This window comes from Vespula pensylvanica, chromosome 4 (assembly GCF_014466175.1).
Source record: "Vespula pensylvanica isolate Volc-1 chromosome 4, ASM1446617v1, whole genome shotgun sequence".
Taxonomy (NCBI): domain Eukaryota; kingdom Metazoa; phylum Arthropoda; class Insecta; order Hymenoptera; family Vespidae; genus Vespula; species Vespula pensylvanica.
In genome coordinates, this window is record NC_057688.1 from 10,222,344 (window position 1) to 10,235,044 (window position 12,701).

Here is a 12,701-nt window from a genome sequence, read left to right on the forward strand (position 1 = left end):
CGTATATTCTAGTGGATGTGATTCGCGAACGGATACGACGCAACCCAAACGCTTCGTCTCCGTTCGCGAATTCGCAAAAGACATTTTCACAGATTCACAACGCGACTCGGTTCGTTTCGTTTCCTTTTTTACGCGCTAATACGTTGAGAACGACTAAAGAGAAAAAAATACACGAGATACATATACATGTATATATATATATATGTATGTATTTATGTATGTATATATATGTACACAAACACAAAAATAAGAGAGGAGAGAGAGAGAGAGAAACGTGAGAAAATTGCGAGCGAACAGGAAATACAATCATCTCGAACTTTAGTTGCAAAATATTGATAGGGATAAAAGGTGTCGTTTGTGACACCTTTGTCATTGTCTGATTTGATGATATTTTCTAAGTCTGGACCAGTTGTTAGGTTCTTATTACTCCCATAGCGACTTCTTATGGCGTATTTTCTCTGTATATTGTCAATGTTTATTATTAAATATTTTTCAAATAAAAAATAGTCCTCTTCTACCGTTTGTCCATCGACGCGCAAACGACGAATCGGAGATTCGACTCGTCGTTCGTCGAATATATTATCCATTGAAAATTTGTCGCAAGGGTGCGAGATAGAATACATGCGTACGTAAAATGATAAATAAGTAATCGATTAATTTTGGACTTTCTCCGAGGAACTTTATTCGGCTGCAGATATCTATGTACGAGATAATTGCAAGTGCATATACGGGTGACATTGTAAATATCGTACTCGCACGTGTATGCGCAATCCAGACGCATATACAGATAATCGTCGATAGCATCATCAGGGTCGAGGCTGGCTGGCTGGCTGGCTGGCTGGCTGGTTGGCTGGATGGCCGACCGATCGGACGGTCGGTCGGTCGGTCGGTCGGTCGGCCGGCCGGCCGGCCGTATCGACGTTGGCAGAGGCACCGCGAAAAACTCTCCCGCTCTTCCTATATTTTCACCTTAGTAGCTTCGTGGCCGGGCCGTCGATAACACACAGCTACCTGTCGATCGCACGCGTCTTCCGCCGACCGACGCGAGTCCTTACCTTTTGTTTTCTTCTTTTTCCTTTTTTCTTTTCTCGTTGTTCAGATCGATCCTCTCGTTGAATCTTATTTGGAAAATGTCTAAATAATCGAAGCTTCTTCGGTTCCTCGTTTTTGGCAGTCCTACGCGGACTACCTCGCGAAATCGAAAGAATAAGTCGAAAGAACAACGAACTATTCCTCGAATCGAATCACATCGAAGGAAGGCCGAGGCGATAAAGTCGACGCGTGCGCGCGCCTGCGAATGTGCTCGTGCGCATTCCTCGATTATTACTCCAATTCCGATCGCGTTAGTCACTGGTTTTCCCATTAAAAGCCGCGGAATCGAACGAAATCGACGAGATCGTACGCTTTTGTCTGGATATTTGGTAAAAGAAAAGTAACGAAGAAGTAAAGAGAGAAAAGTGTCGAGCATGAAGATATTCGGAGAACCTTCGAAGAGGATTGCGACAAAGTGACGATTGCGATCGGAAACGGTGAGTATTTTCTTCCGGTCGAGGCTCTTATCGCGAGCGGCTCTACCGAGCGAGAAAAAAAAATCAGAGATCGACGAGCGAGCGAAGAGGGGGTAAAAAAGAATCGTTTGCTCTCTCAATTAATTCGCTTCGTGATCGATCGTGTATATATTTTGCCTCGTTCCCGTTGAATAATAACGATTTTAAAATAAGATCGCATGTCCTGGATCGTAAGGATCCTTTCAAATCCTCGAAGCTTGCAGGATCGGGGACGGGACGTCTTCGACGGGCCCTTGCCACTTGAAAATACCCAAACGACGTCGCGTGCGCGCACCTCGACGGATTGATAAAAACCTATCTCCGATTGCGAGTGTTTGCTTAAGTGTACCAGAACGAGGTTATTCGGTTACTCGCAAAGACACGCGAGGGAAAAGATAAGTGGATATATAGGTTTAAACGCGATGAATCGAGTGAAAATGGTCCAACCGATTCGTACGAAATTATTGAAATTCAATTGTCGAATTCAATATGTCCGTTCGCTCGCACGATCGATTTGGTCTATCCGTGGTGGAGGAAAACGATAAAAAAGAGAGGAGATAAAGTAAAATAAAAGAGAACGTAGGAAAGCACGGAAGAGCAATTAATAGTAAAACTCGTTAATGGAAAGAAGAATAGACCCGTTAGATAAGATTCTCTGATAGCCGCGCGTACATACCTACCTGTTGACACTACGTCTTCTCGTTATCGGCCAGATAAGATTTCTGCGTCTTTGTCGAATCGAACATCAGTAGAATACACGAATTCGAGCGGTACAGCGGGAGAAAAACGACCGAAAAAAAGAGTCATATCAAAGGGAGGAGGAGGATTTTTCAATGTTCCTTTGATATTTCTCAGGTTCGTGGATTCTCTCGCTCCCTCTTTTAATTTCCTCCGAAAGATGCCCGTTCCCGAAGCGTAACGCGACGCGTGCATCGCTCGCGCTAAGCTTCAAACCGAAGGGTGAGTCCGAAGAAAAATAACAACAGCGTCGATGATGACGTTCGTTCGTTTCTCGATAGATCCTTATCCGAGGATGGCGTTAGATAGAAATACGTCGAAAAGCGATAGAGTAGCAGTAAACGAGCGAATAGAGTACCAGCGAAACGAGGAAGAAAGTCGAAGGATGGATCGATCGATCGTAGGACCGTTCGGTCGGTCGTTTCCATTTTTCTCGCGTCTCTTTTCTTTCGCTGTTAGGAATGACGCCATCGGCATCGTTGTGCAACAGAGAAACATTGCGAAATATCGCTCCGTCGCTTTTCCGCTCTTCGGAACGAAAACGTGTCTTCCGTGTTACGTAAAAAAGAAGAAAAAAAAGGAAATAGAAGAAAAAGAAAAATATAAAGATCTGCCGTAGGCCATTGTGTCGTCGCGATCGGTCGCAACGCGCAGCAAACGTCGCGTCGTTCCAACGCAACGAAATCGTATTGTTTTCTCTCTCTCTCTCTCTCTCTCTCTCTCTCTCTCTCTCTCTCGCTCTGTCTCTTCATCTTCTTCGTTTTGTTCTTTCGACGGAAAGAGAACAACGAACGTCGACGCTCGGACTCGAAGATCGAAGCTTCCGAGGAAAAGGAGGATGTTTCTGCGACGACGAGTAAAGAGCGCAGCTTATCGCGATAAATTCTGAAAATAGTCGCGTCATCGCGCTAATTTTCCGCGACGCGCCGCACCGCGGGTAAATAATTTTTCTCCTATAAACTAGCGTAAGCAAAGCGGAGCAACGAATAATTCGTTCGGTCGTTCTCGTCGTATTCAAACGAACTTTTTGGTTGTTGCAATTAAAACACGGGTTAATCAGTAGATATCGCGATACGATCAACATTTCGGCACGATCGTGCGGCTTTCATGCTTAATCAAATATCGTTATCGTCGTCCGATATAGCGATATAGTACACCTTGGCGCTGCCGACCTTGCTTGCCTTCTTTCACTTTACTTTTACCTTACAGCTCGTTGCGTTTCGATCGCGTCGAGAAGAAAACGTCGAGGGAGAAAGAGAGAAAAGGGGAGAGAACGAACGGGGGGATACGAAGGGATGCGGGTAAGGGTTTCCTTGTCCGTCGATCGAGAAGCTTCAAGGGCATCGATGAAAAACGGTCATTAATCATTCCTATACGAGATAACGTGGAAGATGCGACGCTCGGAGCCCTGCATGATTCCTCGAATGCGCGCGACATTGGTATCGCGATAAATTCCATTTACGGGTAATTAAGTTTATCTCTAGCGGTAATAAATAATAAATAGCGTAAGCTTCGCGAAAAGGCAAGGACGGGAAAAAGAAACGCGTGACTTCGTTAGGCGTTCGGTTGCTCGAACTTGCGCGAAGCTATTTAACCATCGCCGAAGAGAAAGACAAGAGTTTTTCATTTTCTAGGCGTGTAATACAAACGTGTAGCTACCGATTAGATATCCGATCCGATCGAGTGTATCTCGAGAACGACAAATGATACACGAAACGTTATTAACTCGACGAAAGGATTACGTCAGGGTTTAGCTAATTTTTATAAAAAAGACCCTCGGCGATTTGGGGGGTGATGAGTCTGAAAGGCCAAGGTCAAGGAAGGAAAAGAATACTCCGGTATCGGGCGGGAAGGCGCTAATACGTTGAAACGACGAATCTTAATACGAACGAATAGTAAACGTCGTTAACATAATCATGTGACCGTTCGAGGCGATCCCGCGGCACGTGGTTCGAACGACGAAATAGCAAGAAATTTCATAGCCCTTCGTCGGAGCTCGCTCGATCGCTCCTGCTTCTCCTCCTCCGCCATCTCCTCCTCCTCCTCCTCCTCCTCCTCCTCCTCCTCCAGCATCGCGAGCGAACGCGAACGTAGCCAAAGTGTGCTAACGAAGAATAGATAAAGGAATATGAGCTCGATGGGTTTCAGTCGGTCGCCGACGAGCAGACGATCGCGGTCGCTCGTTGATCGCGCGTGAGATTAAGGAAAAACGAATACTCGTGATTTCAGGGGTAAAGAGACTTTCTTCGAGACATGCGTTGGACGAGAGAAACATGATGAGGTTCTCGTGCTTTCCGCGAGCGAGTATTCTCAGTCAGCGTGGCAGCATCAACTTCACGCACGTAAACGAGCACGATGGCGGATCGAGCGTATCGAGCGTCGTCGTGGTGAGTACTATCCCCAATCCTCCGACGATACATACGCACGTACGTAGAAGCAAAGAAATTATCGGCCGTCTAGCCGAGGATTAAAAGTACCTTGACCGCGAGCCACCGTGCGTCTTATCGCGACGCATCTAATTTTTCTGTTTGTCCGGCAATGCGCTAGAATGGAAGCACGAGGAGTCCCATCGCTACCAGTTACAAGCAGTCGGGCGAGCCGGATCTCACTTATGGCGTCGTAAGTAGAAAGCGTTTCCCGTTTTCCTTCCTCCTTTTTGTCGTTTCGAAAGTCCGTCACGCGGTCCTTGATATCCTCGATCCGACAGATACGTCCGCTTCCAAATGCCATCCCGTCGAACGGAACGGTTTGCTCGGCCGCCACGAGCAAAAATCGAGCGAGCGAATCTTCCCGGGTGCAGAGCAATCGCGAGAACTTGGAGATTCACGAGGAGAAGAACGAGGCCGAGCAGGAGAACGGATACGAGGAGGTAAAACCGGCTAACCCCCGTGGCGGCGTCATCGGGAGGACTCCTACGCCGCCTACCTCGGCGGCGCCTATACCTACCTACGAAAAGGACGCCAGGTATCTCTCCGTTCCATCGTCGTTGGGCCCTTTATCTTTCGAGTTTATTCATTCAGGGACCTTTTTGAAATAGGAGCGCGAGACAGATAAAGCGCGCCATTTTGGAGAACGAGTTTCTTGGTAATCTCGAGAGCAATCAGGTCGAGTCTCTCGTCTCGGCGATGTATCCGAAACAGTTGCCGCCCAATACGATGGTGATTCGCGAAGGAGACATAGGTGAGACGTTGGTATTCGATCCTTCCTGTTCGAACGATCGTTTGGCTCTTACCTCGGCTTGGCGCTTTTTCAGGATCTCATTTGTACGTGTCGGCGGAAGGGGAGTTTGACATATACCAAGGTACCAAGTTCCAACGAACCTTTGGCCCTGGCGTCGCATTCGGAGAAATCGCGTTGCTTTACAACACGAAGAGGCTTCGTTCGATCGGAGGTAAGGCTATCTCGCTTGTCGGTTACGTGGACGTTACGTCGCGATGTATGCGTGAGAATCGACGATCGAGCGTTGTCGTTATCCGTTATTATCGCGGACCGTCTCCGGTCGCCGTTGAACGCAGCGTACGAGCCACGATCGCGATTACGATTCTCTTCTTTTGCGAACAGTTAAGAAATCCGGTAAGGTATGGGTACTGGACAGATCGGTCTTTCTGATGGTGATGATGAGGAGCGCCCAAGATCGGCTCGAAGGTAACATCCGCTTCCTCCAGCGGGTCTCCGTTCTTCAAAAACTACCAGAACCGAAGGATCAGATACTGTCGAAGATCTCCGATCTCATACGAGTGGTAACGTTGTCTTACTTGCCTATAACGATCGAGTTTTCCGCGATGACTCGCGATATTTCTATCGAAAGGCTCGCTCCTAGGAATTCTTCCCGGCGGGCGCAAAAATCCTTCGGCAGGGAGAAAAGGGCGACAAGTTCTTCATAATCAGCGGTGGGAACGTAAGAATAACGAAGGACACCGAGTACGGGGGCGAGGAGGAGTTGGTGGTTCTCGGTAAAGGACAATACTTTGGGGAGAAGGCACTTTACGACGACGAGGGAGAGCATCGTCGGCACGCGAACGCGATCGCCCTTGCACCTGGCGTCGAGTGCCTTACCCTCGACGGATCGTTAGTCTCACTTCCATCTTCTTTTTGACAATTTGTTGCTTCGCGTCGTTCTCTCTCTCTCTCTCTCTCTCTCTCTCTCTCTCTCTCTCTCGCGTGACCAACCTCTCGTTCTCACGTCGACGAAACCTTCCTTCAGGTCCTTCCTCAATTATCTGGGCAGCCTCGAGGAGATTCGCAACAAGGATTGGCTCGCCGAGTACGAGAAGCAAAAGAGCTCGCTGACGCCGAAGAAATGGACGAACGAGTATTCGAATCTGACGTTGTTCGATCTCGAAACGAGAGGCACGCTCGGCGTTGGCGGCTTCGGACGGGTCGAGTTGGTAACGTTAAAGTCCGATCCCGACAAAAGTTTTGCCCTGAAGAAGCTCAAGAAGAAGGTTATGGTCGATCAGCAACAGCAAGAGCACGTTCTCAACGAAAAGCACATTATGCAGGCCTGCGACTCGCCTTTCATATGCAAGTACGTCTTGATCGTATCGCCGCCTATCTCCCTCTTCGAATCGACCCTATCTTTCCTTCTTTCGTCGTAGACTTTATCAAACGTACAAGGATCCCAAATACGTCTACTTCCTTATGGAAATCTGTCTGGGTGGTGACGTGTGGACGACCCTACAAAAGAGACGATTGTTCGACGACGCCACCGCGCAATTCATGGTAGGCTGCGTCGTCGAGGCTCTGGATCATCTGCACTCCTTGAACATCGTTTATCGAGATCTCAAGCCGGAAAATCTCATGCTCGACTCTCGTGGTTATCTCAAGCTGGTACCGATCGTCCATGAACGTAAAACGCTTACGCGTGCCTTACTTAGATTTATATTTATATCTCTCAATTGCTCCTCGCAGGTTGATTTTGGATTCAGCAAAAAGATCGGTCCTGCCAAAACGTGGACCTTTGCCGGTACGCCCGAATACGTTGCTCCGGAAATAATATTGAACAAGGGACACGACAGGTAATCCTCTCTCTCTGTCTCGCGATGGCCGAGCTTAACGAAGGAAATAACGTTGCTTAAAGGGCGGTGGATTATTGGGCACTCGGTATTCTGACGCACGAGCTCCTCGTTGGCAAGCCACCTTTCCGTGCGGCCGATCACATGACGACGTACAACAAGATACTCAAGGGGATCGAAGTCGTCGGTATACCGAGCATCATTAACAAACATGCCAACAATTTTATTAAGAAGCTTCTACGGCATTCCGCTTCGGACAGATTGGGCTACCAAAGAAACGGCATACAGGATATACGCGATCACAAGTAAGAATCTTTGGCGTATCAATATCCCGTCCAATTAATTCCCGTCGTTTTATTTCAGATGGTTTTCCGGATTCAATTGGCAAGCTCTTCAACGATTAGCCTTACCCGCTCCTATAGTACCGACGGTAAATTCTCTTCTTTCTCGTTAGTTTTTCACGACGCTATCTATATTACGTCGTTTCGTTTTATTTCGTTCTTTTCTATTTTCAGGTGCGAAACCGTATCGACACGCGAAATTTCGAAAGATATCCTCCGGAACGAGATATTCCGCCGGACGAATTTTCAGGTTGGGACAAGGACTTTTGATCGAAGGATGATCTCTTCTTCGATCGTTCGCCTCGGGGAAGACTCTTTATTTCGCAATGGCGCGCGTTCCTCGATAAGATTAATCTAAGACGATAAAATTATAAATGACACACGATGTAAACGCGTTCTTTTGGGGAAGAAGGTATAGAGAAAAAAAAATCCTAGATACGCGATAAGGATTATCTTGATTAGAACGATATCCGTTCTACTGGCTTTTCCACAATAGAACACTTGAATTCTTTCGATCGAAACTTTTTAGAAGACTCTCCTTTTTAACCGTACGCTATTTTCCAAACGATTCTTCTCCATCGATACGCATAGGTGTCTTTAAATTCAACGAATGATATTGTAACGTTACTTTTGAGAACGATATTCTCTGTTTGAATAAATATACCCATATAGCTCGAGACTTTTCGCGTGGAGATGGGAAAAACGTGAAATCGACGACATCGTTTATAACGCCCGAGAGAATATACGTTTTTCAATAAAGAATTTTATAAATATTCCTAACTCGTGCGTGTGCGTGCATGCGTGGATTTCGCGCCTTCTAACTCCTACGTAAAAATACAAGCAGGAAGGATTGGCAGCGCTCTGTCCCTCTCTCTCTCTCTCTCTCTCTCTCTCTCTCTCTATTGATCAGTCATCGTGGTCGTTGCCGTCGTAGTCGACGTAATTGTTATCGATCCCGACTCTTTATCGCCGCGGAAACAAAGAGCCTTTTTTTAATCAAATAGTATGTCAGGGGATTAAACGAAACGCGTATGGTTTATCTGGCTTTAGTTTTTTCGATGCAACGAGCTAACCGAGAGCGTTATTCTCGACTGATAAGATCTATGCGCAGGGACACTAGAGAAATCGATCAGTCGAGTCTGATATCTCGCTGAGATACCGCGATCGAAAGACCAAAGGTAATTTCGAGACAAATTTGACCTCGCAAATCCTACCGTCGTCCTTCGGCTAAATATTTTATCGCGCGCAGGCGCGGTCACGCGCTCGCGGTTCCCGCGATCCTTTTCCCGTTACGAATATTCGTCGTCTCGGCGCGCATCGTCTTTCTTTTCTTTTCCTTTCTTGTTTTTCTAGTTGCTTTATGGCCTTCTTAGCGCTTTATAAATGTAATAAAAGTTCGTAGGGGAATAGTCCGGAAAGTTTGTTAAGACTCGATTTGTAAAAGGACCAAGGATGTCTTTGAAGAGCTTTCGAAGTGGTTTCACGGTGAAACTATGGAAAGAAAAACAGCCAAGCAAGACGACGAGCGATCAGGATTGCACCGACGAGGATTGCTATCGAGAGACAACCAACTTGCGGAAACATGCCGTCGTCGGTGAGGTCGAAGACACGAAAATGGCGATATCGACCTACGAGAAGAGTTCACGGTATCTCCTCTTTCCTTTTCCTTTTTAATTATCGGCTCTCGCATCGAGATCACGATCGTTCCTACGAGACTCGAGTTTCCCTTTTTCCCGCAGATCGAGGGAGCTCATAAAGCGCGCAATTTCGCAAAATAAATTTCTCGGAAATCTAAGAGCGGTCGACATCGAGCAGCTCACGTCCGCGATGCAACCGCAAGAAGTCTTGCCTAATACGAGACTCATCAACGAGGGCGAGATAGGTGAGTCGCGAAGAGAGGGATTCGTCCGATTCGGTCCCGAATCAATACGAACGAAATGAATTTTCAGGCTCGCATCTGTACGTCTCGGAAAAGGGCACTTTTGAGATTTACGTGGGAAAAACGTATTACGGAAAATTCGGAGCCGGAGTCGCTTTCGGCGAACTCGCCTTGCTCTACAATACCAAGAGATTGTGCTCCATAGATGGTATCAGACCCATTCGTTGTTTCGTTGCGTCGAATCGCGATTCGATTCAAGTCAAATCGTTCGCGACTTGATCTACGAGTTACAATAAATTTTCGTTTATCCAGTACAGACGAACGGGAAGGTTTGGGTACTCGACAGAAAGAGCTTTTGCGCCATAATATGGAGATCCATGAAGGAATCCACGGAGTACAATCTCCAAGTGCTTCGGCAGATCGAGATTCTGAAGGAGCTGCCGGAGGAAGTGCTCTCGAAGATGTCCGATCTAATAGTCGTGGTAAGTCGATGGATCGTCTCCAAATAATTTCTTTCATTTTATTTTATTATCTTATTTCGGATTGATTTTTGTCGGTGTTTCCGTTCGAAATCGCAGGAATTCTTCCGTGGCAACACCCACATTTTTCGCGAAGGCGAGCCGGGTGACAAGTTCTACATAGTTAACGGCGGCAACGTAAAGATCACCAAGAAGAAATCGTACGGGGCTGACGACGAGCTCGTTATCCTCGAGAAGGGCGATTACTTTGGCGAGAAGGCGCTTTACGGCGACGAGTGCCGTCGACAGGCGAACGCCATAGCTCTGCCGCCTGGCGCCGAATGTTACACCATCGATAGGCAGTAAGTTCGTAATCGAAAGTTAGGTCTCTCGGGCCGCTCCACGGGAACTCGTGGAAGTGGATCGTGCTTACGGATTTATGAAGGAGGAGACGATTTTAGGTCGTTCATAGATTACCTCGGCGAGTTGGGATCGATCAAGAACAAGATATGGAAGATCAACAGAAATCCGGCCGTGAAGGACAATTGGAAGGAAGAATTTAAAGATTTGACCCTGGCCGATATGGAAATCGAGGGTACGATCGGCAAAGGTGGTTACGGAAGGGTAGAATTGGTGACCATCGACTCGATGTCGAGTATAAGTTTTGCGAGGAAGAAAGTCAGGAAGAGCATGATCACGAAAATGAAGTTACAAAAATTGATCTACAATGAAAAGTACAATCTGATGGCTTGCGATTCTCCTTTCATTTGCAGGTAACTTCGTTTTGTCTACACGTACCTGTATGATCGAACGACATATTTATATTTTCCTTCGTCTTCTCGCCTAAGACATACGTATTATATACTTCGCATGACGTCGACGGAAGTGGGAAGAAATGTAAATCGTCGATTTTTCAGATTGTTACGAACGTTCAAAGACAAGAGATATCTTTATTTCCTCATGGAGGTCTGCCTCGGCGGGGATCTACGAACGGCGTTGCAGAGAAAAGTTCGTTTCGCGTCTTCCGAGGCAAAGTTCGTCGTCGCTTGCATCCTCGAGGGCATCAATCACCTGCACTCTCTCGGCATCGTTTACAGAGATCTCAAACCCGAGAACATATTGTTCGACCAGAACGGTTACATGAAACTCGTAAGTCCCTCCCTCCCTCCCTCTCTCTCTCTCTCTCTCTCTCTCTCTCTCCCTTTCAATCGATCGTTCTTCCTTAGATCCCGATCGAACGATTAGAATCGGAATCAATCGATCACACACCTCCGTTATCTGTTGCACGCAGGCCGACCTTGGATCGAGCAAATTCATTGGCCCTTACAAGACCATGACGTACGTCGGTACTATCGAGTATTTAGCCCCGGAAGTCATTCAGAGTTTGGGATACAATAGGTCCGTAGTCGTACATCGATCGATCCATGCTACGTAGAAAATGGTTCGACTCACGTATATCGTTTGCATTTTTCAAAGGGCCGCCGACTATTGGTCGTTGGGTATCGTCATCTACGAGTTGTTGTTAGGTTGGACTCCGTTTCAAGGTATCAACGAGGTCGAAGTAGGTAACAATATCATCGGGGGTATCGAGGCGATTGAAATGCCAAAGATACTTTCCAACTCGGCCAAAGATATTATTCAACGTTTGCTCAAGGCAGATCCTACGAAAAGACTCGGTTACTTGCGAAACGGTGCCACGGATGTTCGTCATCACAGGTAAGCGCGGGTTTGTCTCTAAATACCTGCCATACGTGTGACGTACGTTGCTCGTGTCACGTACACACGCGTCTAAAGAAATTCATCCAAACGACTTTGTACTCGTACAAATGTTACAGATGGTTCAAGGATATAAATTGGAGATCGTTACAAAATCTGTCCATGTCCTCGCCCGTGAAACCCACGGTAATTTCGATTTGAGCGATTCGATGGAGAGATCTCGATGGAGAGTTTCGAACGGTTCTTGTTTCAAAGATCATTTACTTTTGCTTATTTTCGTTCGTAGGTGAAGCATCATCTCGACAGAAGGAATTTCGAGAGATATCCGATCGATCGCGACGTCGCACCATTGGATTTTTCAGATTGGGACGAAAATTTTTAAGGAAGAGCGCAACGAAACTCCCTTCGAGTTTCATTCGTCTATGAAAATTTATTATTAGAATTAACTAAGTTAAGTTTAAGTTTGCGACGTAAAAAGAGAGATAAGGAACTCGATGGCGGACGGATTTGAAATAGGCACGTTCGACGCTCGAAGTGACTCCGACAAGGTCCGATAGGGTTCGCGACGTTCGGCCAATCGGAAAGACGATGAGCGCGCATCGCGCTCGTGCGGCGCAAAGAGCGTACCACCCGGCGACCCCTCGCCCCCCAACCAACCCTCCGTCGCCGTCGACCGAGCTATCAGTCCTACTGTTGATGGTCGACGACGCTGTTGGCGAATTGCAAATGGCGTCACGTAAGGCAATATGAGCGTGCGTGTCCCGTGTAGTAACGCGTACGGACCTCGTCCGGGCGCGGTGCCTCGCGGCCCAGCCTGACGGCGAGCTTCGCTGGAACTCCTTCGTTTGGAAGTGCGTGCTTTCGATCGATCAGTGATTTCATACTTTTATCTTCCTTCCACGATCTTTCCTTCTTTTCTTCCTTCTTCCCCTTCTCAACGTCATCCCCCTTCCTTCTCCTCCCTCTCCTTGATGTCGTTGTTGTTGTTGTTGTTGTTGTTGTTATCA

General features: G+C 47.1%; 2 protein-coding genes across 4 annotated transcripts; both read left to right on the forward strand.

The window, feature by feature from the left end:
- Window positions 1-1,234: 1,234 nt before the first annotated feature.
- Window positions 1,235-8,739, forward strand: LOC122628887 (cGMP-dependent protein kinase, isozyme 1-like). Of its 3 annotated transcripts, none has more exons than XM_043811699.1 (14): window positions 1,235-1,529; window positions 4,515-4,672; window positions 4,833-4,904; window positions 4,993-5,249; window positions 5,323-5,465; window positions 5,539-5,676; window positions 5,847-6,025; window positions 6,106-6,353; window positions 6,490-6,813; window positions 6,884-7,115; window positions 7,197-7,303; window positions 7,366-7,605; window positions 7,664-7,730; window positions 7,816-8,421. In XM_043811699.1, the coding sequence occupies exons 2-14, from the start codon at window positions 4,559-4,561 to the stop codon at window positions 7,909-7,911; spliced, it is 2,217 nt and encodes a 738-aa protein (XP_043667634.1). In that variant the 5' UTR covers window positions 1,235-1,529; window positions 4,515-4,558; the 3' UTR covers window positions 7,912-8,421. The 3 variants fall into 3 exon arrangements, with proteins under 3 accessions (XP_043667634.1, XP_043667635.1, XP_043667636.1); XM_043811700.1 differs by lacking the exon at window positions 1,235-1,529 and adding an exon at window positions 2,036-2,507; XM_043811701.1 differs by lacking the exons at window positions 1,235-1,529; window positions 7,366-7,605; window positions 7,664-7,730; window positions 7,816-8,421 and adding an exon at window positions 8,509-8,739 and having other exon boundaries at window positions 4,369-4,672; window positions 7,197-7,319.
- On the forward strand, window positions 8,707-12,656 carry LOC122628888 (cGMP-dependent protein kinase, isozyme 1-like). Its single transcript, XM_043811702.1, has 12 exons — window positions 8,707-8,819; window positions 8,995-9,287; window positions 9,381-9,523; window positions 9,591-9,728; window positions 9,833-10,002; window positions 10,099-10,340; window positions 10,440-10,751; window positions 10,896-11,127; window positions 11,270-11,376; window positions 11,455-11,694; window positions 11,814-11,880; window positions 11,981-12,656. The coding sequence occupies exons 2-12, from the start codon at window positions 9,094-9,096 to the stop codon at window positions 12,074-12,076; spliced, it is 1,941 nt and encodes a 646-aa protein (XP_043667637.1). The 5' UTR covers window positions 8,707-8,819; window positions 8,995-9,093; the 3' UTR covers window positions 12,077-12,656.
- The last annotated feature ends 45 nt before the right edge of the window (window positions 12,657-12,701 follow it).

Coding starts and splice junctions, on each gene's coding strand:
- LOC122628888 (XM_043811702.1), top strand. CDS start 9,094: ATGTCTTTGAAGAGCTTTCGAAGTGGTTTCACGGTGAAACTATGGAAA. Junction 9,729..9,832: donor GAGATTGTGCTCCATAGATG/GTATCAGACCCA, acceptor TCGTTTATCCAG/TACAGACGAACGGGAAGGTT. Junction 10,003..10,098: donor TGTCCGATCTAATAGTCGTG/GTAAGTCGATGG, acceptor TCGAAATCGCAG/GAATTCTTCCGTGGCAACAC.
- LOC122628887 (XM_043811699.1), top strand. CDS start 4,559: ATGATGAGGTTCTCGTGCTTTCCGCGAGCGAGTATTCTCAGTCAGCGT. Junction 4,905..4,992: donor CGGATCTCACTTATGGCGTC/GTAAGTAGAAAG, acceptor TCGATCCGACAG/ATACGTCCGCTTCCAAATGC. Junction 5,250..5,322: donor ACCTACGAAAAGGACGCCAG/GTATCTCTCCGT, acceptor TTTTTGAAATAG/GAGCGCGAGACAGATAAAGC.